General features: G+C 46.0%; 10 protein-coding genes across 10 annotated transcripts; 3 read left to right on the top strand and 7 right to left on the bottom strand.

The window, feature by feature from the left end:
* Positions 1 to 1534: 1534 nt before the first annotated feature.
* On the bottom strand, positions 1535 to 3671 carry JR316_0006475 (uncharacterized protein; the record flags this gene model as incomplete). The annotated part of the gene is made up of 3 exons (XM_047892221.1): positions 1535 to 1753; positions 2695 to 3014; positions 3239 to 3671. 3 exons carry the CDS (start codon positions 3669 to 3671, stop codon positions 1535 to 1537), a joined length of 972 nt encoding a protein of 323 aa, XP_047749570.1.
* Positions 3672 to 3796: 125 nt separating this feature from the next.
* JR316_0006474 (uncharacterized protein) lies at positions 3797 to 4278 on the bottom strand (the record flags this gene model as incomplete). Its single annotated transcript, XM_047892220.1, has 2 exons — positions 3797 to 3898; positions 3946 to 4278. The coding sequence occupies 2 exons, from the start codon at positions 4276 to 4278 to the stop codon at positions 3797 to 3799; spliced, it is 435 nt and encodes a 144-aa protein (XP_047749569.1).
* A 976-nt stretch (positions 4279 to 5254) lies between these two features.
* On the bottom strand, positions 5255 to 6942 carry JR316_0006473 (uncharacterized protein; the record flags this gene model as incomplete). The annotated part of the gene is made up of 3 exons (XM_047892219.1): positions 5255 to 6509; positions 6565 to 6697; positions 6747 to 6942. 3 exons carry the CDS (start codon positions 6940 to 6942, stop codon positions 5255 to 5257), a joined length of 1584 nt encoding a protein of 527 aa, XP_047749568.1.
* A 49-nt stretch (positions 6943 to 6991) lies between these two features.
* Positions 6992 to 8074, bottom strand: JR316_0006472 (uncharacterized protein; the record flags this gene model as incomplete). The annotated part of the gene is made up of 4 exons (XM_047892218.1): positions 6992 to 7337; positions 7390 to 7532; positions 7582 to 7744; positions 7794 to 8074. 4 exons carry the CDS (start codon positions 8072 to 8074, stop codon positions 6992 to 6994), a joined length of 933 nt encoding a protein of 310 aa, XP_047749567.1.
* A 1337-nt stretch (positions 8075 to 9411) lies between these two features.
* JR316_0006471 (uncharacterized protein) lies at positions 9412 to 9908 on the top strand (the record flags this gene model as incomplete). The annotated part of the gene is made up of 2 exons (XM_047892217.1): positions 9412 to 9855; positions 9891 to 9908. 2 exons carry the CDS (start codon positions 9412 to 9414, stop codon positions 9906 to 9908), a joined length of 462 nt encoding a protein of 153 aa, XP_047749566.1.
* Positions 9909 to 10143: 235 nt separating this feature from the next.
* JR316_0006470 (uncharacterized protein) lies at positions 10144 to 10694 on the bottom strand (the record flags this gene model as incomplete). Its single annotated transcript, XM_047892216.1, has 3 exons — positions 10144 to 10173; positions 10226 to 10327; positions 10383 to 10694. 3 exons carry the CDS (start codon positions 10692 to 10694, stop codon positions 10144 to 10146), a joined length of 444 nt encoding a protein of 147 aa, XP_047749565.1.
* A 244-nt stretch (positions 10695 to 10938) lies between these two features.
* JR316_0006469 (G1/S-specific cyclin pas1) lies at positions 10939 to 15909 on the bottom strand (the record flags this gene model as incomplete). The annotated part of the gene is made up of 8 exons (XM_047892215.1): positions 10939 to 11813; positions 12319 to 12424; positions 12902 to 13011; positions 13066 to 14791; positions 14852 to 14998; positions 15035 to 15325; positions 15382 to 15756; positions 15871 to 15909. The coding sequence occupies 8 exons, from the start codon at positions 15907 to 15909 to the stop codon at positions 10939 to 10941; spliced, it is 3669 nt and encodes a 1222-aa protein (XP_047749564.1).
* A 2647-nt stretch (positions 15910 to 18556) lies between these two features.
* JR316_0006468 (uncharacterized protein) lies at positions 18557 to 19315 on the bottom strand (the record flags this gene model as incomplete). Its single annotated transcript, XM_047892214.1, has 3 exons — positions 18557 to 18590; positions 18720 to 18752; positions 18888 to 19315. 3 exons carry the CDS (start codon positions 19313 to 19315, stop codon positions 18557 to 18559), a joined length of 495 nt encoding a protein of 164 aa, XP_047749563.1.
* Positions 19316 to 22467: 3152 nt separating this feature from the next.
* On the top strand, positions 22468 to 23762 carry JR316_0006467 (uncharacterized protein; the record flags this gene model as incomplete). The annotated part of the gene is made up of 2 exons (XM_047892213.1): positions 22468 to 22508; positions 22568 to 23762. 2 exons carry the CDS (start codon positions 22468 to 22470, stop codon positions 23760 to 23762), a joined length of 1236 nt encoding a protein of 411 aa, XP_047749562.1.
* A 1921-nt stretch (positions 23763 to 25683) lies between these two features.
* Positions 25684 to 27283, top strand: JR316_0006466 (uncharacterized protein; the record flags this gene model as incomplete). The annotated part of the gene is made up of 4 exons (XM_047892212.1): positions 25684 to 25846; positions 25898 to 26068; positions 26121 to 26819; positions 26874 to 27283. 4 exons carry the CDS (start codon positions 25684 to 25686, stop codon positions 27281 to 27283), a joined length of 1443 nt encoding a protein of 480 aa, XP_047749561.1.

The following is a 27283-nucleotide window of genomic DNA, read 5'->3' as shown; positions in this document are numbered from 1 at the left end:
GACTGGATAGGACAAAACCTTCTCCTAAGTTTCTTAAGGGAGGACGCTGCCTAGGATTTAAGTAGATTAGGATGGTGTGGATTGTGAAGGGTAACAAAAGCGAAATAGTAAGAAGAGGATAACCGGGTTGTCTGGGTACGATAGTAAATAAGCCTTCCGAAAATGGGATAGAACCATGGAATTGGATGGCGGGTGTATATGGAAAGCGTGAAGAAGATGTGTAGAATGTGTATGAGAAATCAATAAATGTGAATCTTAGAGGGGTTGTCTGAAGTGAGTGGGGAATGTTCCGAGGGGAGATGAGGAGATGACTAGGAGTTGGAATGTCATTAAATGGCTGAATCTTGATAAGCGGATGGTAAAGGCGAAAGTGTCCTTAAATTGACAATCTTTCTGACGCTTGGAATGAAGCTATACGTCGCGGGAGTATCGACTGAATTGAGGGTGAAAGACTAAGTCTGTCTCGAATGAAATCACTCCAGATGAGTTGACGGAGGGAAAGGATGTCTTGAATACACTCCTAACGGCGATGGTTGGAAGGTGTAGAAGGACTAGGAGCGGTGACGGATTGAATGGAGGAGGAGAAGTAGGGAAGTACTGGATGTCTGGATAGAAGTTGGATATTCAACGCTGAGAAGAAGAGGCGTTGGATGAGAAGGATGACTGGTCTCGGATGAAATCCTCTCTTAATGGAAAGTGAGATGACTTCGGATGAATGGAAGTAAACTTGGTCTCGATGGAGGGTGGAACTGATGACTGAATTGGACTTGGGTTTGGGCTTGGCTTGAACTTGAACTTGGAATTGAAATGAATCGATGTGGATTGACTTGAAATTGACTTGACTTGGATGAAAATTGACTTGCTTTGAAGAAAGTGGGGACTGGGTGTAACTTTCCTGTCATTTCGTGTAATTCTACTACAGCTTTTATACTAAAAGCTACGTGAACGAAATACCAATCTGAGCTACTGAAAACCGAGTCATATACTGTACAACGTGTCAAGAATGAGGCTACGCAAGTGTAACAATAAGCAAGAACAATAAGACATGTCAATATCGACACAACGACAGATAAGAAATGAATAGGATGAGTAAGAAAGAAGTGTATGACAAAGGTGAATGGTAATACAGATTAGATAAAAGAAGCAAGGATGACTCAGAAAGCATAGAAGATTGGTAAGACAAAGACAATAAAAGCGCAACAGACAATAGAAAAGATATAAATAAACACAAAAGGATGAGTAAGACAAACCAAAAATAAGTTGGAATGAGTAATCCGCAGCCTGACGCTGAGTAAGACCATTGAATTGATAAAAATAAAGTTGAAAGTCCGGCTGTGCAAGGCAGTGTAGAAAGCTGTGCAGTTTGATGGTTGACTGATCCGTCGCATAGCCTTGATGATCCGACGAAGTGACATGATCCGGAATAACGTGGCTCCCATGTGACAAGTGTTGATAAGATAAGACGTGTGGATGACTTATGGAAAGAATGACTGCTTGGGTTGAGGGCGTCGTGTGTAGATCCAAAATGAACATCTCATCTCCAATCAGGATTGGGGTATGATAACGCGGCTTTCTGAACCTCGTTCATGGCGTGCCATATCGCTTTAAGCGCCACCACAGCTTGTTCGTCAGTGACGCCCGGAACGGCTGCTTTGTGGGCATTGCGAACAGCTTGAAAGGCGGGCAGGGTGTAATCCGGTGGGACGGCGTCCGTAGGGTTGTCCACAATGCGTGCCATGGCGGGAAAATTTTCCTGAGGAGTTTATTCACTGAGTTTTGAAATATGAAAACTGAAAGAAAATTTTCTTTGACGCTCTGAGGGTGGATGCGTCTGTATGTGGTGCTTCGTCTATGTGGTGAGAGGGAAAGTGGTGTTGATCTCACCCGCTGACTCAGCACATAGTAGCCGTTCTGCAATCGTAACACTTCGTTATACTTCACGTTGAACATTAGCCTCGCGAGCCAGGCCTTCTGTGAATCTTGTCTCTTTTCTAGATAAGGCAGGTACCGAGTGATATGTTTGTACAAATGTTGTGTTTATTTATGTCATCAAACATTGATCGGAGTGCGAAAAGAGAGAGATTCACAGAAGGCCTGGGACAAATGGTTCGGATTTGAGGGAATCCTCGTTTTGTGACTCGGACTTAGTGAAAAAAATGCGATTTGCCTCAACAACAACCTTCCACAACTTAAAAAAAAGTTGTCTACAGAATCATTTAGATAGGTTTCTTTTATAATAAAATTCATTTTTACAAGGTCACAAAAAAAAAATTTTTAAGAAAAAAATGACTTGTAATTTGAGCCAAAAAATCATATATTATGGTGCAGGTGAACTGCTTCTAAGATTAGATGGCAGGTCCGGGCGGTTTGACATTTGGACAGTAGGACCGAAGTAAGGATAGTAATGTGGGGAATTAAAAGGAATAGGACTAGAAGGAATATAGCTTCCAGCTGAAGATGCTGGTGTTTGCAGATAGCCAGCATAAGGGTTTCTCTGCATAACATGCCTGGTGTTCTGCGGAGTATGTGGAGAGATGGTTGGATAATAATACGGATATTGAATTGGTGGCACAAATCTCGCAGGAGTTGCAGGTGGCAGAGTGGCGCGGGAATTAGAAGCCACGGCACTGGTAGCCGTTGATGGCATGTCTGTTGAAGTGAGACGTGGTTGCTTTCTTTCCTCACCGTTCTCACCCTCACCCCCATGATTCCATCCAATGTTCGTTTAGCGGTTGTTTGAGCCCTTGAGGGCTTGGGTTTAGCAGGTGCGATTACTGTTGTTCTGAACAGTGCTAGAAGTTCATCACCATACTTACCAAACCAGGGCCAATTTCCTCCTAGTATTTCATTGAGCTTGGTTAGTCGCAAAATTGCACCATACGAAGCCAGCTTATTGACAGCATTATTTGACAGTATACCAGATGGTCCAAACATTGAATCTCCAAAATCACGATGCCACAAAGACTTGCGCCATTCCAGAATAACTTTTCGCAGTTCTGGGTCTACTGCACCTTCTATAGATGTTTTTTTTTGTGTTTTTGGGGCAGCCGGTGCAGGGCAGGTTAGATTGAGAAGAGAAGGAGTGCATAGATCACAGCACGGAACAGTTGGCTCTTTGATATAAGTGAGTTTCTATTTGTTTAAGAAACAAACTGGCACGTACCTGATTGAACATTTCCATATATTATCCTCAAAACCTTCCGTCGACATACTGTCGTCTGTACCAAACTGTACAGACCTTTGTCAATGGCATGCAAGTCCACAGGAACATCGCAATTAGAGTCGAGGGTAGTATTGTGTGCACCATGCGCTCCACGGCGAGATCCATGGTTTATAGCATAGTCTTTGTCGGTTGCTTTGGGATATATTGTAGCCTCACGTATGTTCTTTGTTTTTTTGGCTTTAACAGTTGATATGACTGATGATCCTATCTTTGTCAAGTCGCACTCGTATGCTAATTTTTCAACTAGAAGAACGGGCGTCGTGACGAACTCGCGCAGGAAGGGTAGCTGACATAGCAACCATTGGAATGTCTTTTGGCAGTAGAGCGCGGAGAATTCCCAATGTTCCGTATTTTTTTCGAAAGCCAGAACCCCAATGCGACACAACATGGGCCTCATCAACCACCACTGATAGAAGACGGTTTCGCATTTCAGGCTTTCGTAAAACATTGTTGATAAAGCGTTTTGAAAGTATCATCTCAGGTGAGATTACTATAATCCGCCATTTTCCTGCACATATATTCTTCTTATTGATTAATAAAACTTCAAGCCAAAATAAAATGAGTGGCATGCCTTCATAACTTCCACTGTGCACCCTCCATGAGCGCTATTGATTGCGATTGCAGAGAGTCCGTATTCCTTTGTGAAATTTTCTGCCTATAGCTGTTTGTAAGTATCTGTAAAACACTTATCGCCGTTGGCACACATATACATATATACTTACCTGCTCGTCTTGAAGAGCAATTAATGGAGACACCATTATTGTTACCATTCCCTCTGTTTTTTCATGAGCATGTGGGCCTGCGGCAATAAAGGTTTTTCCACTGCCCGTCCCAGCATGAATAAGTACATCACAATTCTGCAGTTGTGCTTTGATTGCTTCAAGTTGGAAGTCGCGCGGCATATGGCTCCATTTAAAGTATTTTTTAATCTTGTTTGCAAGACTATTGAGATCTTCTGCTGTGAATGCTTTTAGGCGTTGTGAGCGTTGTGTTGCAAAGGAACGTGTAGACTTTGGTGCCTTCTTTTTTTGCTTAATGATACGAGGATGCAGCATGATAAAATGTGGTGAGAAATTGAAATTGAAGGCTTGAAAAATTATTCGACTGTCGAGCTTTGTCAATTTGATTGACTCGAAGCCTAATTGGGAATAGGGGGACCAATCATTGTCTAATATCTGTTCAACCATGTTTTACCTTTTATTGTCACTGCAGTCTACTGTATTCTATTGCAATGTCCGACAACAATGAATTATGGACAACTACTGATGAAGAATCAGAATCAGACGGTGATCCTTTTAGTACACCTCGCGCTAAAGTGCCACCTCTACCTGCTGTCCTGATGTATCATATACTGGAAACTGCCAGGTGGGCAGTATATATCTAGCCTGGCAGTTTCCAGTTGCCACATTTGATGCATTCGCCGCGTCTGAGCACGTGCTGGGCAGCTGCACCAAACAATGCATCAATACGCATGCCGGCCGTTCGGAATAGCGTTGCTCGTCGTTGGGGGCGCCGTTTGGGCTGAAAAAAATACGGGTCGGTAGCCAGCAGCGCCTAGAATGCGGCGGCGCTGTTTGCGCAGGGTTCGGGGGTGGTGGCGGGATGGATTGGTCGGGGTGGGTTTGGATGACGCGGGGGAATTAAATGCGCGCCTTCCCGATTGGGATGTTCGCGGGTGCAGTAGCCGTGTGCCACACCGCCCTTGCTGGTCTGGACCGCGCACAGCCTCCTGATGATCACTCATCAGTGATGCAAGTATATTTTTAGACGCAATCTCGGCCCACCCCTGCCCACCCTCACCCTTGCGGGTCTGGGCCTGGCACTGCCTCTGATGCAGGCGTATTTTTAGACGCGATGGATGGTTCCTGTCACTTCGTCATACCGCGTCATACTCCCGCTGGAATCTCTTGCAGCTTATCTGCACGCGGCAGCTATCCACCTTTGCTTGGCAGCATTTCTGTAACCTTTTTCCTCGTCGACATATCGTTCTAAATTGCATGTAAAGTATGTAGCTACGAATTTAATGTTGATTTACACCAATGCTGCTACACTATTTGCAGTGATATCCAACTCCTCCACACCACTCTCTTCAAACATTTCTTCCTCGTTGTACTCATCGTCGTCATCACCGTTATCATCACCTTCATCTCCATCTCCAAGCAATGTCAATGTCGAGGCAGGGTCAGTCGAAGAAACTGATGTGGGCTCAGTGGCAGCAATTGAAGAACCTGCAGCACGCAATGTTGCCTCTTGTAATGGAGACCGCCACAGATTTTGGAAATGCTCCGCCAAGGAATCTTGAAGGTCAGCTTGCACAATGGCAAATGCGGAAATGGCCTCCAAGCGATCGCTACTCGCGTTAGAGATAGCGTTTTTGCGTTCTCGCCACCAGGCAGCTTTCCAGTCCAAAAACACTAATGTTCGCCGCATCTCTTCCTTCAACATCGAAACCTCCTCTTTTGCGCGCATGACCCTAGCTCGGCTCCTCGCCCATTCAACACGCAAGAGATCATCTTTCTCTTCTTCGCTTGTTGTGTCTGCAGCATTGGTACAAACCGTCCAGATCCATGACAGAGTTCGCCGTGTCTGACCCGATCCTTGACGCTTGGTGCGCTCCTCGTTGAACAGGAAAAGATCCCCCTCTTCTGGCTGATTCTCTACATCCATCCCTGCCGCGACCTGTTCATCATCAAGCGTTCCGCGGCGTCCCTTTCTGGGTCCTAGCCGAGCAGGATCTTGATATGCTCGAATATCTCCGTCTGCAAGTACACGGTAATTCTGCTCCCAGTTACCAGGTCCTGCCAACTCGAAATAAGCTTTCCGAGCTGCACGATATTTTCCTGCTGCAAATCGTGCACGCTCATGCACGCGGTCGATAACTGACGTTGACCTGGTTCCCCCACGTTGTCCTCGTATGTTTTTATTTTTGAATTCAATCATTCGTGACTTGATTTTGAGAATCTGCCGTATTGCATTCAAAGAGTCGGTCATATGCGCCATCCGCAGCTTCTGTTCGACATCAGCCAAGCCGGCCACACAGATAGTTTCTCTGCATTCTGCGGGTACCATTGATGGAAGCCACAGGACAATGTCTTCGGCGTGCGTTGACTGCTCTGTCGGCGGATTATCTGTCTGATACTGAAGCAGTCCTGGCATATAGATGGGAACAAGTTGCTCCCATGCCCGAATGCGTGTAGTGAGGATATTTCGCTGCTCCGTGAGTGTGCCTTCTTGGCAAATAGTGGCATCTGCACTCGTGTTGGTAGCTAGCCGTTTAAGTCGCCGCCTGCACCCATGTTATAAGTTAAAGTCTTATGTTGTAGACGAGGAATATAACTTACTGTGCTTCCTCAAGGTCTAGGCCCATACCAATAAAGACAGACGGGGTAGTTTTGTGCGGTAACGTTCCACCTTTAGATAAAAATTCAGCCTCTTCATCGTGAAGGGCCTTCTTGACTTCAGCTTCAGATGCACCTATACCTAATCAGGCATATGATAGATGAATATAGGTGGGATCACTTACCAGTCTCCTTCACATAATATGGGTTTTTTGCTGTGGTTTTTGGAAAGGGATCTTTCTCCCATTTGACACACATTTTCTCCCATGCAGGCACAAGTCTTGGGTCTTCCAAAGAATCTGTCAAGCCCCGATGGCCCTCTGTCTGAATATTTCGCTGAGCCACCGCATTTTTATACTTTCGAAGCAACGTAGTTCCCATCGACGTATATTTGAGCCAATTCCAAAAGCCGAAATGGTCGTCAAGAGTGTCATGTCGTGAACCCGGCCGGACCCTGAGTCTTGGTTGCGTTTGCCAGGACATTGTGCGGCGCCCATACACGCTCGGGGCACTCTCCGTCTGATAAACCAACACCAGGCATGTAGTTGTAGGAGTATAGCTCATGATTTTGCTGCTTGTGCATTGGCTCATGCAGCTTGGGGATTGCGGGCATCAGTGTGATGTTGGAACGTGGCTTGATTTCATCTGGCCACTGTGTTTCGATTCGCCGAAGAAGATTGATGAACCACTGACAAGCTATATCGTAGCTTGCCAGCACAAATTGTACAGCCAATGTTCGAAGAATTGAAGCAAAAATGTAGTCCATGTTGGCATATCTATGAATTCTTAGAACACAAATTCATCTAGCATTAAATTGATAGCACGCACCTTTCTCCCTTATGTAGATTTCCAACTCTCATAATCATCTCTGAGCGACCGCATACTGTAAGTCCCAGGCCCGTGTAACGTAGTCCAATTGAAAATTTTGTATTGGCCTTGGCTAGTGCTTGAAACCCAACGCATGTGCTTATCTAGACCCGGTATCAGTAACCAATAGCTATTCAAACTCTTGAATCTTACGTCTTTGTCTGACAGCCGGCTCTTGACATACTCCTCATATCCTTTGAGTGGTATCATATACGCCCACCCGATTCCAAGCCCAGGGTCTTGAGACCAGTTAGACACCATCTGATTTTTTAATCGGAAGTTGGCGTCCATGCATATCATAACCATATAGAGGAATCTGTAGTAACGTTAGCTATCGGATACTAGTGAACATCAATATAACTCACTTCATTTCGTCTGGCGCATTTTCCCAGCCAACAGGAAGATTTATACTGGGATGTGGGCAAGACGGGCACTGAATTGCAAGCTCACCCTTGCCTGTACCTGCAGCCCCTGTGGGGCTATGCCCTCTCCCCGCCCACTTTAGCATTTGTAAATGCCGCCATTGAAGAATCATCCGGAATAGTGCAGGGTAACGCGAGGGTGGGAGGTTAATCCCTGTGTTGTTTGTTGACTTTTCAAGAGCGCGATAAAAGTCATATGTCGAGGCCTTGGTAGTTAATGCCATTTTATGGAGATGACGCAGCAACTCAAAAGTTGCAACTGTTTTTGGAGTAATTTGTGAAGCTGGGTATAGCCGTCGTCGGAGTAATTGCAAGTGATGAGGGATAGCTCTGGAGCAGTTACAGTAAAATAAGTTGACCGAATGAATTCCATTCGTATGGAGCACCAAAAAACTGGCATGACACGGCGTTGGGTTTTCGCAATACCCGCTGGAATGATTCAGCTGAATTTTTCCCCCAATTGTGTTTAGAGAAACTGCCAAAAAGTGGGTGCCGGTCCATCTCTACAAGATAGGTATGTTAAAGATAATATTAGATGATAACTGGATGCCAAACAGCTTACCTGAATTCGGTGAAAGGGATGTAATCTGTGGCGTTTCACACAGCAGGCCTGGCATACGAGGTCAGGCGAAAAGCATTCGCAACACCTGAATTCAGGAGTCTCGGGCGTTACTCCTCGTACAAGGCAGTCTGGACACTGTGTAGCATGGCGGAAGTCACCGCGCCCGGCCCAGCGAAGAATCTCTTCCAGATATGTTTCACGGTGGGTCTCTTTCCAAACTACGTGAGGCCGTTTCTATGCATGGTTTTAGCGTCTACTGCTGTCATAACGTACTCATTTCTTACCGAAACCTTGCTCTGTTGTCTTTTTACAGTGTCTTTTGTGCCATCCTCGGCCACCACCTCCTGATCTACGACGGTATTGTAAAAATCCCGTCGGGATTTAAAGCATATTCTTCGTCATCCGGCGGTTCCCAAGACGTGACTTGCTCCCAAGTTCCAGCGACACGTTGAGGCGACTCAAATCTGCGAGTCGCTCGAAAAACTCCTCCTATATTTCGAATTGTCCCTTCGCTGACGTGGATGACATCGTGCCTATTCAAGCTGGGCACAGTGTCGTGATATGATGAACGACCAGTGCATGATCGCTTAGAGGGCCTGTCAGAGTTTGACATATTAAGGTTATGCGTTAAAGGTAAAAAGCTTGCATTGACAACTCACCATTATTCAGGGTCTACTCGGAATCATTGAGTGCAGTCACGCGCTCGTGGGAAATATTCATTAATCTTTGTCGTCATCGTCAATCCAACTCGCTTAGATCTCAACCAACATTTGAACGTGAAAGGTAAGTCTTCAAGCACTCTTTCCTTCCCCCTTTGTTTCCACACCCTCCCTCTGGCAAGAAAACAGGAATGTTCGGGCACGGACATACACTGTTGGACTGCGAAAGGCGGTGTTTTCCTCAGGAATGTTCGGGCACGGACATACACTGAGGTTTAAACCCTTTGTGCCCCAACCGCTTACCCATAGCTAACTCTTCACAACTCGCGTAAACCGTAGGATGCACACGTCCCTGTTGCAGGCGTTTTTCGATCTCCCCGGTCACATTGTGGCGGCATTACAAGACCCGGGGTTTGATTTTCGAGCACCTCGTATTCACACCCCCATCGCCTCCACTACCTACGCATCAACACCCCTGGAGCGCCCTCTCACTGAAGGCCAGCAAAAACGAGTTGTCAAAAGAAATAAGGCGGCCAACAACGCCCGGGCAAAAAAACGTCAGAAAGAATCCAAGGCGGCTGACGCGTATGTTCGCGCTCGGGCCCACAGCAAACTCATTGACAAATTGGCTCCGGCGCACTGCGACCTTCAAACGGAAAACATCCCTGTTTCCAGCACGGGTTACATAGCCTTGAACCAAGGGCCTACGTCGGATAGGGTGTATACGTTGGAAGATCTGGTGGGAGAGCAGTCCGAATACATCAGTAAATCCGGATTTTTGGAGGTAACTCAACGTATTGTCCTGCCAACCGGATGTAGCATCAAAATGGGCTGTAGACAGTATAGCGTCATGTGTCATCGGCGGGATGCTCCGTTGAGCTCTGTAGCATTCCAACATTACTACTGCGAGCTTTGGATTTTCCTAGCTATCTCTATGTACGATTCCAGACTTAGGAGAGTTTGATGTCCAATGTGATTGGTCTCAGTAAAGCTCTTCAATCATATCAAGCAATAAAATGTACATTTTTAAAGGCAATTAAGTGTCTATTTACAATGTAGTATCTTGACCCTATTAATGATCCTGACATTCTCGTATGAGATCCTGCCCATTACTAAGAAAGTGTAGAAACAAAGTAGTTATCACTGTGACTCACCTCTACCGTTCGAATATGAATCTGGCCGTTGGCTATAATGGACATCCCTTGGGTCAATATGTGCTCGGGGCTGCCTGAGTCTGCATCCCGAAGTGTCTCCTCCTAGTTATCTTAAGCAAGAGTATCAACTTGAAACTTGAAGAAACAGAAAACTCACGGCTCGTGCTTTGAGCCACTGGTCACCCTCGGTAATCTTGGCTTTAGCCAACGATAGTAACCTTGGGTCCAGGGTGGTCCAGTTAATTTCGTTGAAAAGGGCCAGGATGGCCAGTATCAGCCTGTTCTCGGTCAAAAGGACCATTTTTTGGGTCTGCTCAACTAACTGAGCCATTTCCAAGTCGTATTGCTGTCTTTGAGAAGCAAGTGAGGCGGCCTCTAGGAAAGTTGTAGGATGTATTAGATCTGGGAAAGTAGGGGCCAATACTTCTGCTTTGATTCGTAAAATTTCCTCATAGCTGATGATTTGCATGGTGTGTGATACGCTCACTTTGTCGTAGTTGGAATTCAAGCTGAAAACAAACTTCGCGGGTATAAAAATTCTTCAGGGGTTCTGTATACGTAAAACAAAGTTCTATAGATTTTTCTAGGCTAGTCTAAGAAGATGCCTATCTAACTGAATGCGGGAGGAGCGCGCATAGTGGTGGCAAGCAAAAGAGTGATTATTGAGAATGCGTACTACATGGCGCGGTCGTGAAAGTTGAAACTTATTGAGACTATGTGGCAGTTGCAGCATTCTCACCAAAGGCGCATTTGCCGACCCAGAGTCGCCATTGCAAGGCTTGTGCGAGGGCACATTCGCAGCGACCAATTTCACGAGGTGGGAGACCAGATAACCTTGCCCAAGCACGGTTAGAATAACACTTTTCTTGTGAAAATTTGGAGGCCAGGATGAGGGATGCCAGAAAGGCTCTACGGGGACACAGGAGGGGAGATGGCAAAGAAAGGGTGGTGGAAAGAGGAGCCGTTGAGACCTGCACATCTACGCTGGACAGAGAGTCTTGTGGATAGATGCACGATTCAGCCAGATCTTGTGAACCAGAATCGGCAACACAGAATGTTTGCATAGAATTGTCAATGAAATTATTGATGATGTTGATCTTGCCGGAGTTCTCAAGAGCAGTAAGCTCAGCATCCATCGCCAGCTCTTCTGGGGTAGCTTTCTGAATACTGCTTTTGGGCTGAGCATAAGAGCGAATGCCGATGTTTTCCTCTTGCAAAATCTGTGGGACCTTGGGACGAATGGATTCTAGATAACATAGTGCTATCTGCAGTACGTTTTTAGATGTCCTTGAGTGGCGAAGGACTTTATAAACAAAAGACTTGAGGGGTAATATCTGATCGGATTTGGTGCCCGAGGCAAGCAAGAGGGTCGGGGAAGGGTTATGGCCGGATACGGAGGGATGACTGTTGTGTGGATGTATTGGATGTGTATGAGACGCTATGGATTGCAAATCGGAAGAGATCTGCTTGGAAGTTGGACGGGAATGAGTAGGAGGAAAAGAGCTACCCCCTACTTTGGCGGGGGGTAGGAACACGGAAGGAATATCCTGAGGGTGCCAGATCTCGGACAAGGTGCTGACAGCTTGATCTGCAATGGAATTTAAAAAATAAAGTGAGTATCTCTGGCAAGGTGGGCGCTAATTGAGGACAGGACGGACCGGCAAGCCTTGAAAAAAATTTTTGTTTAGAAGAAGAGGCGCTCTGGGAAGAATCCTTTGGAATTTGCGCAGTGGTGGGTGGAATAGATGAGTGAGAACGACTTGATTCTGCAGAAATGAGACGGATGGAGGGGTATTCAGTAGGTAATAATACAGAGGCATGGCAGGTATGGATTGTGGGAGAGAGGCCAATGCTTTCCTCTTGCAAATTTTGGGAACCTTGGGACGAATGGCTTCGAGATAACATAGTGCTGTCTGCAGTATGTTTCCAGATGTCCTCAATCCTCAAAGGACTTCAGTGGGTAGAAATAGGGAGGGAATGTCTTGAGGGCGCCAGATCTCAGATAAGGTGCTGACAGCTTAATCTGCAATGGAATTGAAAAAATAAAGTGAGTATCTCCGGCAAGATGGGCGCTAATTGAGGACAGGACGGACCGACAAGACTGGAGGCGAATTTTTGTTTAGAGGAAGAGGCACTCTGGGAAGAATCCTTTGGAGTTTGGGCAGTGGTGAGCGGAAGATGAGCGAGAACGACTTGATTCTGCAGAGATGAGATGGATGGAGGGATATGCAGTAGGTGACGATGATACAGTGTGAGAAAGCGGGACTGGTGAGAAGCGGCTGTTGATATTGATCCGAGTCGTCTTTGTGTACAACGAGGCCGGCGTGTTGGGTGATAATTTGAGTGGCAATGTGCATTAGGGATTGAAAACTTTGTGGGTTTCCTGAGGTGGATATGTTATGATGACAGGGCCAAATAGAGTTCTTTGTCAAAATATTTGTTTAATCGGAACTCGGTGCTAGTGGAATGACTGTTATGTGTAGTAAGGCTTCGCCTTGCCTTCTCGCCCATCTGAGGGACCAGATCAACCAGGGAGCGTATTTGATTCAATGGTAAAATTCCACCCATAATGGTGTTATCTGTACGTTGACTTCGTTTTAATTTATACATGCCGGTTATTGGCTCTGGGTAAGGTCCACGGATCGCAGAACCTAGAGACTGTGGCTGATTTAAAACCTCAAAACGTTGGACGTATGCGAGAAATCTTCCAGTAATATTGGGAGACACAGTACTGGGTGTCTCTCCGACAATGCGAAAAATAATACGAATGTCGACGACAGAATGGCCTACAATATTGGCTGGTCAACGGGGTTCGGAAAAAAGTCACAAAGAAGTACTACCTTGAAGCCCGCTGCGAGGCCACTCCTCAGATTCATCCACGTTTATGATTGCTGAATCGAAGTATCCAAAAGGATGTTTGTTAGATGGCGGATATGCATTAAGTGTGACTGCCTCCAGGATCTCATGAGGGTATTGGTACGCAGTCGACTGTATACGGACCTTATGCCATACCTCAAGTTTTGAATACGGCAACGGACAACCGGGAGGAGAAACACGCCTGCCAGTTATCCCCTTGATGTGATAACCTCGAGAATTGGTCTGTCTCGGATTTGATTCCTTATTGATGAGTGACACATAATCGGCAATTGCTGGTCGTAGGTCGGGAATTTTAAAAATGCTCGCAACCTCGTCGATATGCAATCTTTTGGAACTAGCATCCCTAGATAAATGGGCAACAATGTTTTTGCTGCAAGAAAATGTTCTGTAGGGGACTGGGCCTTCCAATACGCCACGCTCATAGAGACTAGCTTTGTAGAAGTAATCCACAATGCGATTGGACTTTGCTGATTGAAAGGTTGTCATCAGCATGATTGTTGAAAGAAGTTCTGACGTTGTGTCCATCACAACCTCGCCGTTTTCCTCCCCCTCATCCCCCTCCTCCTGCTCCTCCTCATCCGTAATTGTTGCAGAGTGTATAGCCCAAAAATCGATCCTCATTTCTCGTATAGCTGTAAACAAATCGAAATTGCGCAATTTGTCACGACGATCAAGGTATCGACAAACTTGAGGCTCGTATCTTTGATTATTGCTGGAACTGGAAGGGGCTTTGACCACCTCGATATGTGCATGCTCTGTCGTGTCTGCAGACCATTGGATTGCACATCCATTTAGTCTAATTGTGTGTACTACACTTTGCAAAAACTCGAGTTTTGGAATATAGAAATTATCGATTGGGTTGTTTTTTTTACCTCGACGTGCTCCCGCGTCAAGGATGGCTTGTTTATTGGCATGGAAATCTTGCAGTGCCTGCTCAATTCTGAGACACATTGCCTCGGAGATTGTTTGAGATTGTGCGAGATACCGAAAGTCCATCAGAGACCGGATGGCTAAGATAAAGGGTGTACTGACTGTGTCTGCAATGAGAGCAACAATGTATCGCTGAACGTCCCGATGTTCCCTACCGGTCACTTGTTTCAAGGAAGAAATCCCTTCCTTGAAGTGTCGGAAACCAGTGCGGTGCTGTAAAATCGAAAATCGAAAATCCAATTCGGAACCTCCGACTGCAGCAATGCACCATTTTGCATCATGATCCCAGAACATCTTGTGCCAGTGATGAAGGGGTTCAGGCGTAAGGAATGCAGAAGGATCAGACAAGGGCCAATCTCTCCAAAACGGTAGGTGAACCCCATTGAGACGGTGCTTTTTGCTTTCTTTTAGATATGGTTCGAGATGATTAGGGGGCTTAACATTGTTGATGGCCATGATGGTGTTGATTGTATGATCTGCAGTTCGGGAAGGGTGGCGAAAGGAATCCCCAAACGTCTCGTATTGTGCCAACGTCACAGAGGATGTGGATCCTGCGACGCAAGCCGCCAGAGCAGATTCTGGAGTATCAACGATAAGGGCAGCAAGCGGTGTAAAGCAGAAACGATTATTCCCCAATGCATCTGCCATGGTGGTTCCCACCCTCGCAGTTTGTTTGACCAATTCTAGAGCAATGTCCATGCACTGGTGATATAGCCGTGCTGCCATCATCCCATTCACAGCTTTGGAGCGATGAAGAAACTTTGGTATGGGAAGAAGAACAAAAAGAAGGAATAAATGATTTGACGATTTGTTTCTAACGTTCATCATTATGTTGGCAATGCTGATAAGGCCAGGGTAGGCGACACGGCCTCCGGTCATGTTGGAAATGTTGGTTTTATCCGTGGAAATAATAGGAGGTACAAGTGTTGCTCCTTTTGGGAGCTGGTCCTTGGGAACCTTGTTATACTGTCGTCAAACTTGGACAAAGGCATTGCTACTAACCTGCATAAAATGCGCAATGTCACCGCTAAACCACTCAGTGTATACCCGCATCATCTCGTTGCACTTGTCGAAGAGCTTGAATGGGCTAAAGTGCATGCTATCTTGGAGCAAGGGACTGATGAGAAGCGCCTTGATACATTCCAATCCATCGCGGTAAAAAAGCGTTAGCTGATTTTTGCTTGGTATTTCTGGTATGATCGTTTGACTCTTCCACTGCGGACCAGAGGGAAGGATCTCTGCCTGGTTGCGTAGATCTTTTGCTGACTTGTAGGACAAGTTAAGTTTTTTTATCTATACGGGATCGACTCAGCTGAAATAAATAATGATGGGAATGTACGCTCAATTACCAGTTCAAGTTTCAAAAAATCATTCAGCATTCCTACGCTCATGTCAGAGCGAAGTAGGAACAGGGAGAGCTCCCATTCATCTTTCGAGGCAAAAGGATAGTACAAATTTTCCGCCCGCTGGGGTTCGAATTGATCCTGTTTGAGCTGATCCATGAATGTAAGGCCTGTTCCAAATGCTCTTCCAGCCCCGTTATAATCCTCCTTCACGTACGGATAGCTGTATTTTGATGCCTTGGGGGGTGGGTCATCTTCCATCTCTGATGACGCGCCAAGAAAATTGTCGATATAGTCCACTTCCATAAAATTACCAATTTCGGGAGAAGGGTCTCGAGATACGGGGGTTGCTGATCTAGATGTAGAGCTTGAACGATTGGACTGAAAATGCATAACGTTCTCATATTGAAAACGACATGCCGATTTTGGTTGATTGATGTGATTTTGGACATCTGCATGCTTAGCGAATGGCTTGTTGCATCGAGGACAACGCACACAGATTTCCTGAGTTCTCTTGCCCTTGCCCTTTCCCATGTTGAAACAACGACTCATACAAAAGCGAAGATACGAAAAAAAAACTGATAATGTAATGTTCAGTAACGTGCAGTGGGTCTATAAATGTTATCTGATTATGTCTCCGTTAATACAAACAAATTTCACATGGGTTAGTATTCAACCAATCCGTAGTACAATCCAAGGAGGGCTTCGGAAGAGCTTTACTGTATATACGCACCAGAACAAAGACACTAACACATTTTTTGAAGTGGGTGGAAGAAGCATCAACAAACGTAAGTTAGTTGATTTCATTGACCTTGATGATAAATTCAAACGCACAGCAGTTACAGTAAAGCCAGAAGCTTTCATCCCAGCGAGAATTTGCGTATTGGTCTGGCGATACGAGCAGCACACAACTACAGATAATAAAACAATCGTCATTATGTTACAGGACATACACGCCTTTCAGTACTAAATAAAACATGGCATGTATGTAAATCAAGATGTGTGTCAATGTGTTGTACAATATCAAAGTCGCCGTCGTTTAGAAGGCGGAACAGACTCTGATTCTGATGAAGAGATAAGCATTTGCGACGTAAAGGCATAATCGAACACACGTACTCGGATTTGTGCTCTCCAGCTTGACTTTCATGCCATCCAGATACAGTTTATCCCTCACACTCGTACCAAGTTCCAGAATCTCCTTGGGAGTTCCTAGTTTGTGACGTGGTTAGTGAATATCCAAAGGCAGACACTGGTATATTTCCTCATATATCTGGATTGCGGATTTATGCAGATATTTGCAGAGTAGCGCATGTCTGACTTTCAAACTTTTTTTCTAACTTTTAGAATTGAGAAGGACTATTGTTGAGACAGCGCCGGAGTCAATCTATCCCTATCTTTCGCTATCCAGGCTCAGGTTACTCCAACTGAGGTGCCAGTTGCAGCACGCGGCTACCTTGTTGCGACACATCACATCACCTTCAGGATGCCGTGTGATTTTGAAATCTACAATTCCGTACGGAAAGGTTCTGGGAATTGAAGAAGCGTTGTCTCTACAGAGCTCGATCTCTCGTCATTTCTCGAGTTCTATCGGCATTCACTCTGTAGAGTCAATGTACTGGAAATTTACAAATGACGAATGGGATTTGACGATTTTAAAGATTCGGATCTGCTCAACGAAAATCACCGTATGATTTTCCGATTCTATAACTCGGAACAGGTATCAGAGATCAGCTTGTCCATATGCGTCACCTTGCTGTCTGCCTTCGTAGAATGCGACTTTGCCAAGATCACAAGTCTCGAAATGGAGGTCTCGTGCCAACATATTGATCCAAAAAACCCCGATTTACACTCTTTTTTGTACGCCTTCTGCTCCGTCGATACCATCTACACGCAGTCATACACGTTAGAATGGCTTAGCAAGGTGCTCTTATTCGCACCTAATATCTTTCCCCGCCTGAAAAGATTGGTCTTTGTCGATGGTCTTGAGCTTGCATTGGATCCAGCTGCTATTATGAGATTTCTCTCCCGGCGGCGAGAATCTAACCTCCCAATTCACACGTTCGACCTGCGAAAATGCCGGTCTCGCCATCAGGAATTGCTCCTCTTTCTTGAAGGTATCGACAATTTAAATGTATTATGGGACCCCATTATTCGAAGCCACTATACTTCAACGAACAGCAATTGGACCGGCATAGATGTTGATTCTGACTGTTGATAATAACCTTGACTCAAAATTATGAGTAGTATGGATATTATCCCTTTCGCTACGTACGTTTCTCAACGCGGATCTACGTACGAATCATGATATATTCAATGCAAAAGCACCGCCAATTCCTCGAACATCCGACTCCACTTTTGACACTCCTATATTATTACTTTTAATACTTAAGATGACCATACTTTAAATCGAAAATTTCGTCGGAGTCCACAACTGGAAGGGAAACTGTCCTAATACGGGGCGCGCAGGGCCCCTCGGGCATGTTTATGGAAGACGGTTTTAAAGGTTTTATGTCTTCCAGCTCACTCAGAGGGGACAAACTTGAATAGCCATACGAAATTATATGGCAAATATGCTGTATCAATGAATGAATGTCAACGTTTCCACCCTGATTGTAGATGATATTGAAGGACAAACCGCAAAGCGTACTCTGCGACGGGTCGAGCAGCTTGTACTGGGGTGAGGATGAGATGGGCCTCCCTTGCGGAAGGAAGGGTTGTGAGAATGAGTGGCCTTGTGACGTGCGTCATTGTAATATGGCATTCTGAATGATCCTAGACAACAATGCAACATCGCGGTTGTGAGATGTGAATGACATTTGAAAGAAAGAATGTAAAGGGGTACGACGCACTTGGAAAAAAACTAGATTCTTTCAAGTAAACGGCCCTGGCTTTTGACTAGCTCTTCACAGAAGTGGCGGAAATTATAAAACAGTAAAGCAATGCCAGAAGCTTGTCGTCTTCCCAGGACGACAGTTGGCAGCGGGAGATAGTAGCTCAACTACTACGCTGTTGAAATATCAGAGCACCAGGCACAATGATACAGAACACCAGGGATGATGGTGGCTTAGAGAAAGCGGGTTTTTATGCAGTGGCACCTGTGAAGAAATACAAGGGCATGACAGGAGCACAAAGACCGACCACGGCAACACAAAGGAGATGGATACGCGGTCACCTGATCGCTCTACTGAGCGCCTAGAGACACAATGAAGGAAGGACTAGAGAAACGACGAGTATAAAACACAGGTTTATCTCTAAGTATCATACAAGCGTCCATGGTCACTGTTTACTGTTTTTACATACACTGGTAATGTTCGTGGTGTCTGAAGTATCGCTTACGTACATACAATAGTACAATGTCCGCCTCAAGGCGAATGTGCCTTGAGAACATGAATGGTAAGGAACTGAAGGGTGAGGGAAAGCTAGAGCAGCAAATGAGCAACTAAAGGAGTGTGAGTATGTGAAGGTGAAGGTGATCACTGGAAGGCAAATAAGATCACGCTATCCTCGAGTACCGTCTGGATGCCGCTCCCACTTTTTTTGGAGAGGTGGCAAACACAACGTTGAGTGACGTAAGGAAAGGGAACGATTTGGCGTGGGGATGCATCAAGGATCTGCGGTTACGTCGCCAGACATTGGAACTGCTTGGGGAAGTGAAGTCTAGTGGATCTTCCGGGAGCTGGTAACGATAGGTGATCGCGCTCCATTCCTCTTGCCAGATATTCCTGATTATTAACGTTTCCAACGACGGAAAATCGAAGATCCCAATGAGCCCCGCGACATCTGCTCGCTCGTCACGGACACGATGGACTTGGACTTCCAGATGCTTAAGATTCGGAAGTTCGATGGTCGGCTTTGACGAGGGTTGGTTAACATGTCGAAGAAGCGTTGCAATGTCATCCTGAATGACAAGGCGTCTCAGCATCGGAGAAGCTCGAAACATTTCGCTAAGTAGAGCAAAATTCGGCCATCGTGATGTCAGGTGTAGCTCCAAATTAAGGAGGTTGGCCAAAGGGAGCTCATTCCAGGCAATATAAACGCCATTTAAGTGAATGGTGGATAGTTGGGGGGTAGATGTCGTAAAGAACGGAATCAATGGGTCATAGGATACGATGCCTTCTCGATATATGTCAGACGCTATAGCTATTGTCTGCAAGCTTGGAACTCTCGGTGTAACCAACAGAGGTAGAATTGGGGGTAGGCTGCCCACATGGGATACGAGCAGAGTGAAAGTGCGCCACTGGGTACTGTAGGGTGTGACAAGGCGAAGGGCTTCCGCTGGAGGAAGTCGAGTGGTATCGAGGGTGATATGGAGAGGTAAACCACCTGAACGCGATATATAGATTGGAACCCATTCCAACGACCGCCCGAGGCTTGATCTTAGGCGACGATGTGATTCCAGAGTCCTAGAAAGGTGGAGATGGCTCCATAACGCTGGCGACTGGAGTACGATGCTTCTCCAACGAATGCACACTTGAGTCAGAGAGGTCGGATAAAGAGTGGATAGCGGTAATTTGGAGAAAAGAGGTCGAAGAGGATACTGTTCATCCATGGGCATGGGAATCTGGCCTCCGAACTTGAATATTTTTTCCAAGAGTTCGTTCGGTAAAGAATTGATATAGGGAACTTTTGCCATATCATATGCCAAAGGATGGTAGAAAAGAGAGTATGTACCAGAAGATCACCATCAACCAGATCAAAAGGAATAGAACCAGTGAAGGAGTGGCTAGGGATGATCGACGGGATCCTGGCACGAAGACAGTTGATCTTCGACTGCCAGAGGATCAAATCCACTGTTCAAATGGCATAGCGCCATACATTTTAAGGCGCGCTAATGTCTGCATGAGAGCGACATGAAGTGGGAATGGGGAATGGTTACCCTGAGGTGCGAGACGGCCGGTTGTTGCGGTTGCTTGACAATCCTATTTGTAGCCACTCTTTGGGTCCCTTCCGCCTACTATCCAATTGCCTGGTCTATAAAAAGACTCGGCGCCGACTTAGTATTACAAGAACTGACGCACCGAGGCAATAATACCTACAAGGTTCCGGTTGCGGATTGAGAGAAGCATAAATTAGGTGTATCGATAAAAGGAAGGCAGACCTCGCACCTTCGATAGCGTCGTTAAGCCCAAGCCAAACGCTACGCTCGAAGATCATGTGTCAACTAATGTGAAAGCTGTTGTGAAACCGACGAGCACCATGTCAACTTGGTGCTTACCGACGGCCTCAGTCACTGAACATAACTCTCGCGTCAGAGTTACGAATCCCATACGCCACTAGAAACTAAAGGCATTATACCACGGAGAAGTTGTTTTCATCCATCTCCGTCGCTTATCAGTAAGGTTACACTTTGTCATGGCGCTGGATGAGTAGAGATAGAGGGTCAGCAGTGTACTAGGATTCGAATCCTTTTCTTACCTATGGTTACCACAGTACAGTGGTCAGAAAACCTATGCAGTCAGTAACACAGTATCGTTGATCGTGATATACCCGTGTTGAGAAGATATGGCCTAATTTCCATCTTCTATGTTATCCTTTCCAAAGGCCGGAACTGTGGCAATGTGGATTCAGTAAAACCAGGTTAAAAAAGGTTCACCCAGATTCACCTGGTCATTTTTGACAATTCTTCAACGATCGACCGGTTGAAGACAACTATTTTGTTCCTTATACGCCAGGCATTGATGGCATTTGATTGCAGAGGAAAAAGGAGGGGAACATGGAAACATAGAGGGCCATCCCATTTTGATGCATTCGTTTCCGGTGGTCTTTAGTTGTAGGAGTTTGCTTCACTTTGTTTTTATTAATTATTGACTATCCATTTCAAGAGTGACAATAGATAACTTTCTCACCTGAAAATCGTATACTTGAAGATAACTGGTAGCTTGAAGGCTTGAAGCTTGAAGCAAGCTTAAAGGTTCACGTTCATGTATCATGTATCATGTTGGGGTTCATGAACTTGGTTTGACCGACGGACACTTGCTGCCAATGGATAACTAGATATTACATAATTTTAACTTTTAAGTATTTATGGTGGCAATGATTCGCGATACGAAATAATATCATAATAATAAGTTATTTCTTGTTCTTTTTCATATTTCGTGTCTTTGCCTCAACAATCACTGTCTCTCATCTTCAATATTTTCACTTTCGTAACACTTTCGTATCCTAGCAAGTGGTTTTTTTGTCCTAGATTATTGAAGTTAAATCGAAGTGCCACACCATTTTGTAACTGTTCAAAATGCGCGATTTCGGGTTCTGTCACGATGATTAGTGCCCGCCAGCATGGTATTGACCTCAGATATGCTACAAAAGCGTTTAATCTTCACTGGCAACACATGCCGTCTGTAACTTACTATAAGAGTAACACACCCTACTATATGGTGAGGCCCCCATGCCCTTCAGTATGCTTCTGCCTCTTCTTTTGTTGGTATGTCGAGTTTGTTGCCCTTACGTGGACATTAGCAGTGACTGATCTCTTTTTTTCTTTTTTTAATTCTAGCCATCGTCTACCGTTCTATTTTACCACTGAACATGGCAACCATCTGCAACCATTCAGCTTCGAAGTTTTCAACCAGCAGCATGTCATGATCACATGCCAAACCTAAGTGGATGCTGATATATCAAGCATCATCCACTCGCGTTCAAGCTCCAGAAGCTATGAATTGGCCAGGTTGATGTCGCCTTCTTCTGGTCTTTGAGATCGTCATGTTTATCACTTTAGAATGTTAGCTGAAGTGACCCCTTCCCCCTTATACGTTCCAGTTGGAACATGTGGAACTGGTGAGTGATGCCTTCAACATTGTTTGTACGTCTACCAAATGATGAACGTGTACTTTAAACTCTTCTTCCGCGCCCTCGAAGCATTCAAATGATTACGCCGCTCCGAGTTCGTTCATTTAGACGTAAAGATGCGGCCAGATGCTACCCTAAAGTTTCAATTGCATAAGAACGCTCCGTGCTCTCCGTGGATCTTCACAGCCTCTCTCAACCAACGAACTCGAACCACTCCCCTTGCGCTTTGCCAGCACATTCTCTCCCACCCTCAAAGGTGGCCTTTGTCTACACCCGCTCCTGTCATATTTCTAGGCTTCCGCCATGTTCTCAGAGGGTTCTGTCTTCGAGAAAGATACATTCATGTACGTTCATATTCTTTTGTCGGTTAGAGAGAATTGATACATAGACTTTTTACAAATAGGTCACATCTTGCGCGTTCCGACACAATAACGAAAGCAATTTCTGCTGCTCAGGAAGAAGCGCTTGCTGTTCCTTTGAGAGAGGGCGAGAATGACGACGACACCATTCGCGGAGACCCCAAGATAGACACATCCATTTTCAACGGCTTTACTGACTTTGAGTTGGATTTATCTTGCCTCTCTCCGCCTGCGTCCCCATCTGCATCGACATCTGAGCTTCCTCCCTCAACACCGTCTCCTCCCTCATCTCCTAATCTATCGCGAACGATTTCGTATGCGTCTCAGTTGACCATAACCACCAAGAAGTCGAAGAAAAAGGCCTCTACTCCACAGTTATCTTCCACTTCCACTGCCCCAGCTGGATCTCGAGGCTCATGGCCTATAATCAAATATGCAGGGCGTGGAACTCCTATAGACCGCAATAGGAGGCTGGAGTGGGGAGGGTTCTCCGGTGATGAAGTTGCGGAAGATGGCTTACTGTTTTCCGCTGTTCGATCCACGTCATTAGACTCCGCTATCCGCCCGTCACACCGGTCTCTTTCCCCAGAGTGGAATCACCGATCACCTCTTTCCTCTGCTAATTCTCATTCTACTCATTCTGATTCTCATCGAACGGCGTCCACCTATGAACAACCTCCTGCGCTCGCACCCATCCAGTTCGAAGGGCTGGGCCCCGATAAGTCCGAAGACTGGGATTCTATCATGAAGACAGTATTGTCTTCTACAGAAGAATCGCCCGAGCCCGCCGAGGCGGCGCCCGAAGCTCAGGTGAAGTCGGAATCGGAAGGCGTGACAGAGACTACCCATGAGGCAGACCTCACCGCAATGTCGCAGACGATGTCCCCAGAGCAAATGGAGCAGCTGAACACCGTCCTTGAAATGGACCTGGATTTGAACGCCGCTCTCGATCTGGGGCTAGGGCAAAAGGGTGGCATGAACTGGTTTGATTTGGGCCTCCTCCCTACCTCCACTAGAGGACGCGAATCACCCTCTGTGTATTCTTCCCAGGCACAATCGCCAGAGCACTCAGCACCTCCTTCTGTTCATGCGTCCGAGCACCGGTCGACCACCAGCACCAAAGCAGAGTCGACTTTACCTCCTACTACGAAATCAGAACCACGTCGTTGGTGGACAAAAATTATGGTGCGCCTTCGACAAGTCCGTACCATTGTCACAATTCAAAAGAATCGATTTTGATCTCATCTTGCATCGCCTATTTGTACGGACTCGGGCATTATTCATTCTATTTTCTTGATAGCGGCTGATTACCTTGCTATTTAACCAGCGTCATCTGGACTGTCTGATTACCGTGTTTTCAGTATCATCGTCGTTATTATCTCCAGCTTGGCTGGTGCTCACCTTCTCTATTGCTCTTTTGAAAGAGCCCCACTTTCCTTAAATTCCTTTATTTTCTTCCTTTCGCATTTCTAATTGCAGTGGTTAAACACGACGTTTCTAGTAAAGTTTTTTTTTTCCCTTTGATAAGGTGATAATCGCTCCACTCGGCATCTGGGTGGTGGCTGTCTCATAATTCGTTGTGCGATTGTTTCAGTGCCACCGCCTTATGGTTCCAGCCTCGCAGAGCAAGAGCGCTGTGCTCTTCGAACAAAGAACCATGCAACGCAAGCATGCCTGCATCGCGACCTGCATCACCTTGTTTGTTTGCCCGCTAAACTCTGCATGGGCACCGCCGATAGGCTGGGCGACGGACGGCGGGCGTCCTGTTTTTCAAATTCACCTTCTGGCAGACTCCATTGACGGTGGCAACCAATCGACCAGTCGCCACGCGTTCCAGAAGTTTCTGGTGCTTCGAGGCAAGCACAGACACCGACCGCTGCGCTTTCCAATGCGCAGGTGAAGCAATAACACACACTGACACGCGTTGCAAAGGTCGAATGAAAGGATCCCACTATACACGAGGCAGCCAGCTGACGAGGGTCAGTTATCAGCTGATTTGACGATATGTAAAAGTCTGTATCCGATATTTTGGCAGGGAATTTGGACAACGAAGGGTATAACGGTGTAAAACTGCCTGTCAAAATCGTTCCTGAGACTGTGTTGTCCGTCTGGTCTCTTGAATGCTACTATACCAGCTGAAGCGAAAAGCAAAAAAAAGCCAAGATGTAATACAACTCTGTTCAGTGAGATATTCCACACCTCTCCAATGGACTCAGAAGTGTGGATGCGACCATTTTCCGAGCCGCACGACAGGCCATGGAAGTAGGATTAAGGGAGCTAAGAAAGGAAGAAAATTCCAACTGACAATGCGCTAAGGGTACGGATGATTAGCATATAGTGATTTGGACGCCAAAAGGCGCTCGATGAGATCCTCTGTGTGATCGAGATCAGCCGACGAGTGCCAAATTAGGTTCAATAGGATGATATTACGTTGATTTCCCAATTATCGTTCGAAATCAATTCAAAGTACTAGAAACAGGTGAAAACTATCACAGAAATTATGTTGCACACACATTTGGTACCGTTTTAGAGCCATCCCAAGTTTCCTTCGGTTTATCTTGGGTTTTAATTATGGAAAGTTCATGCAGTGGCAGTTATGGTCCGAGTACAGATCAACTTAACATTTTGTTTCTGATACCTGTGATTACCGCACTTTTTGTAGACTTCTGAATGTCAAAGAAGCTACAGAAAACGCTATTAGAGTTAACGAGTCGGCTACCGAGTCGGCTACGGAGTAGGATGACTGGATCTGCCAAAATTTTGGGGTAGCAATTAAAGAACAAGGGTGGCGAGTTGTGTGCCAGCATATGTCACAATCAAATTCTTCCGATCTCGCTAAGGGCAGGCACAACAGTGAGTGAGATGGCAACCTCGATTTGGGTATATACACAGACGTTCTCGGGGATAAATTCATTGACCAAACGCTTTCTTCGGCCTTTTTGGGCCATTGGTGCGTGCATGAATCGTTGAAATCGTTGCGTTTGGGTTTGCCCGATCTATTTATGAAAATACCGACATAAGACGCCGGTTAGTCCTATAATAGCTGGACAGCTCTAACCACTTGCCCACCTTTCCATTTCGACGAGTTGATGCACAACTACTCTGAAAATGTACGCGAGTTTCTTTTCCACTCTCAAAGACGACCGCTGATAAATGACAGATGGACAATTTCGATAACCTGAGGGCACCTTTGTACACTGGGACTACAGACATTCTCGGATCTCAGTCTGAGCGTACAGGGAGGCGCTCTCATAAGATGATGTCTGTCGCAAGGAGGAAGGAACCTGTTTGGCCACCTGCTCTTGAGGAGGCACTTCTCGAAGGTAATTTAATTTCTTATTCACATATAAGCTCCTGCCAACGTTCCCAATCAGCACTCAGACTCTATCGCCCTGTCTCAAAAAGCGGAAGGCCACTCCGCCGCTTTACGAAGAGAAATTGCTTTATTTCGAGGCATATCTTGAAGAAGACAGGCAAGAACCGGACACCCAAACAGGTTGGGAGCAGACTTCAGCAAATATCTGAGAGCTCTCCGGACGCTGAATGTCAGTGATATATTTATTTTTCAACCTTTTCGATCTTTGACAATATTTACAGTGAAAAGGCTTATCACTAGTCGAGAGTTCCATCGCGACACGCATTCTCCCCAGCTTAATGCTCCGTCTTCTCACCCAAGCCCTTTGCTTGTGGCAAATCCATCAGAGTATACTGCCTCTACTGCCTCCGATATTGGCTCCCCGGAGGCTGTAGTCATGTCCACACATTACGAACCTTCCCGCGAAATTCGTCGGCTCGACAGAACACCATCCTCGCCGCATAGCTATCCGCCCACTGATTATTCGGAGGACTCTGTGGCGTGTTACAATAGCACTAGTCCTAGCGACTCTGTTTCTCTCCTTGTCGAGTTAATTTCCGCGAACATTGGAAACAGAGCGTCTGCACAGCTTGGCCTCGATGCAGATATCAGCGACCATGGCGTTGACTTTATTTTGTCTCTTGTCAATAACGAAAACTCTGGGAATATTTCTTCCTTCTACAACGCACGGAAGCTTTCGAACATTCCCCCACAGATTCTTGGCTCACAAGCACCTCAAATAACGATTCTTTCCCAATTCCTGTCGCCTGAGGTCGCATACCTGTGCACATTCCGCGTCTACATGGATAATTCGGCTCAGGTACACACGGAGAACACCCCTCTGCTGGCTTCTGTTGCACCCGCAGAGCATCCCTCCGAGTCTCATGTTTGGCGAGCGCAGCTACTTCCAGAATACTGGGAGAGGCTCAGTAGCAGTCCAGGTAAGTTTCTCCACTGACGGTTTGCGATCAATGTGTATTGATATGCACTTACAGCGCTTAGTCGTTATACCATCATGCTCGAAATATCTGAGTTATCAACGATAAACCGACCAGATTATCCCCATGGAATGCCGTCTAGACCAAAGTTCTCCGTCGCATTTAACTTCAAACCGTCTTCTAGGGATGACTCTCCTACCACTTTCTACCCCAACACGACCTACGACGAGCCTGCTTTGAGTTCAGTCTTCCCTCATTCCACAGTCCCCCTGCCGATTAACGGCGGTCTTTCTGCATCTTCTTCTATCTCCAATATCTCATCTCAAGAGCCGGATTCCACGCGCACGTATACCTGGTTTGATCCCTCGGGAGCTTACCTTCCTTATCCACTTTTTGGAGATGGAACAGCTAACCTGGGGAACAACGATCAGGATATGTCTTCGCCGTACGACTTTCCTCAGTTCTAA

The sequence above is a fragment of the Psilocybe cubensis genome, chromosome 5 (genome assembly GCF_017499595.1).
Source record: "Psilocybe cubensis strain MGC-MH-2018 chromosome 5, whole genome shotgun sequence".
Classification (NCBI taxonomy): domain Eukaryota; kingdom Fungi; phylum Basidiomycota; class Agaricomycetes; order Agaricales; family Agrocybaceae; genus Psilocybe; species Psilocybe cubensis.
The sequence above is the reverse complement of the archived record's forward strand: the minus strand, read 5'-3'. Positions and strand labels throughout refer to the sequence as shown.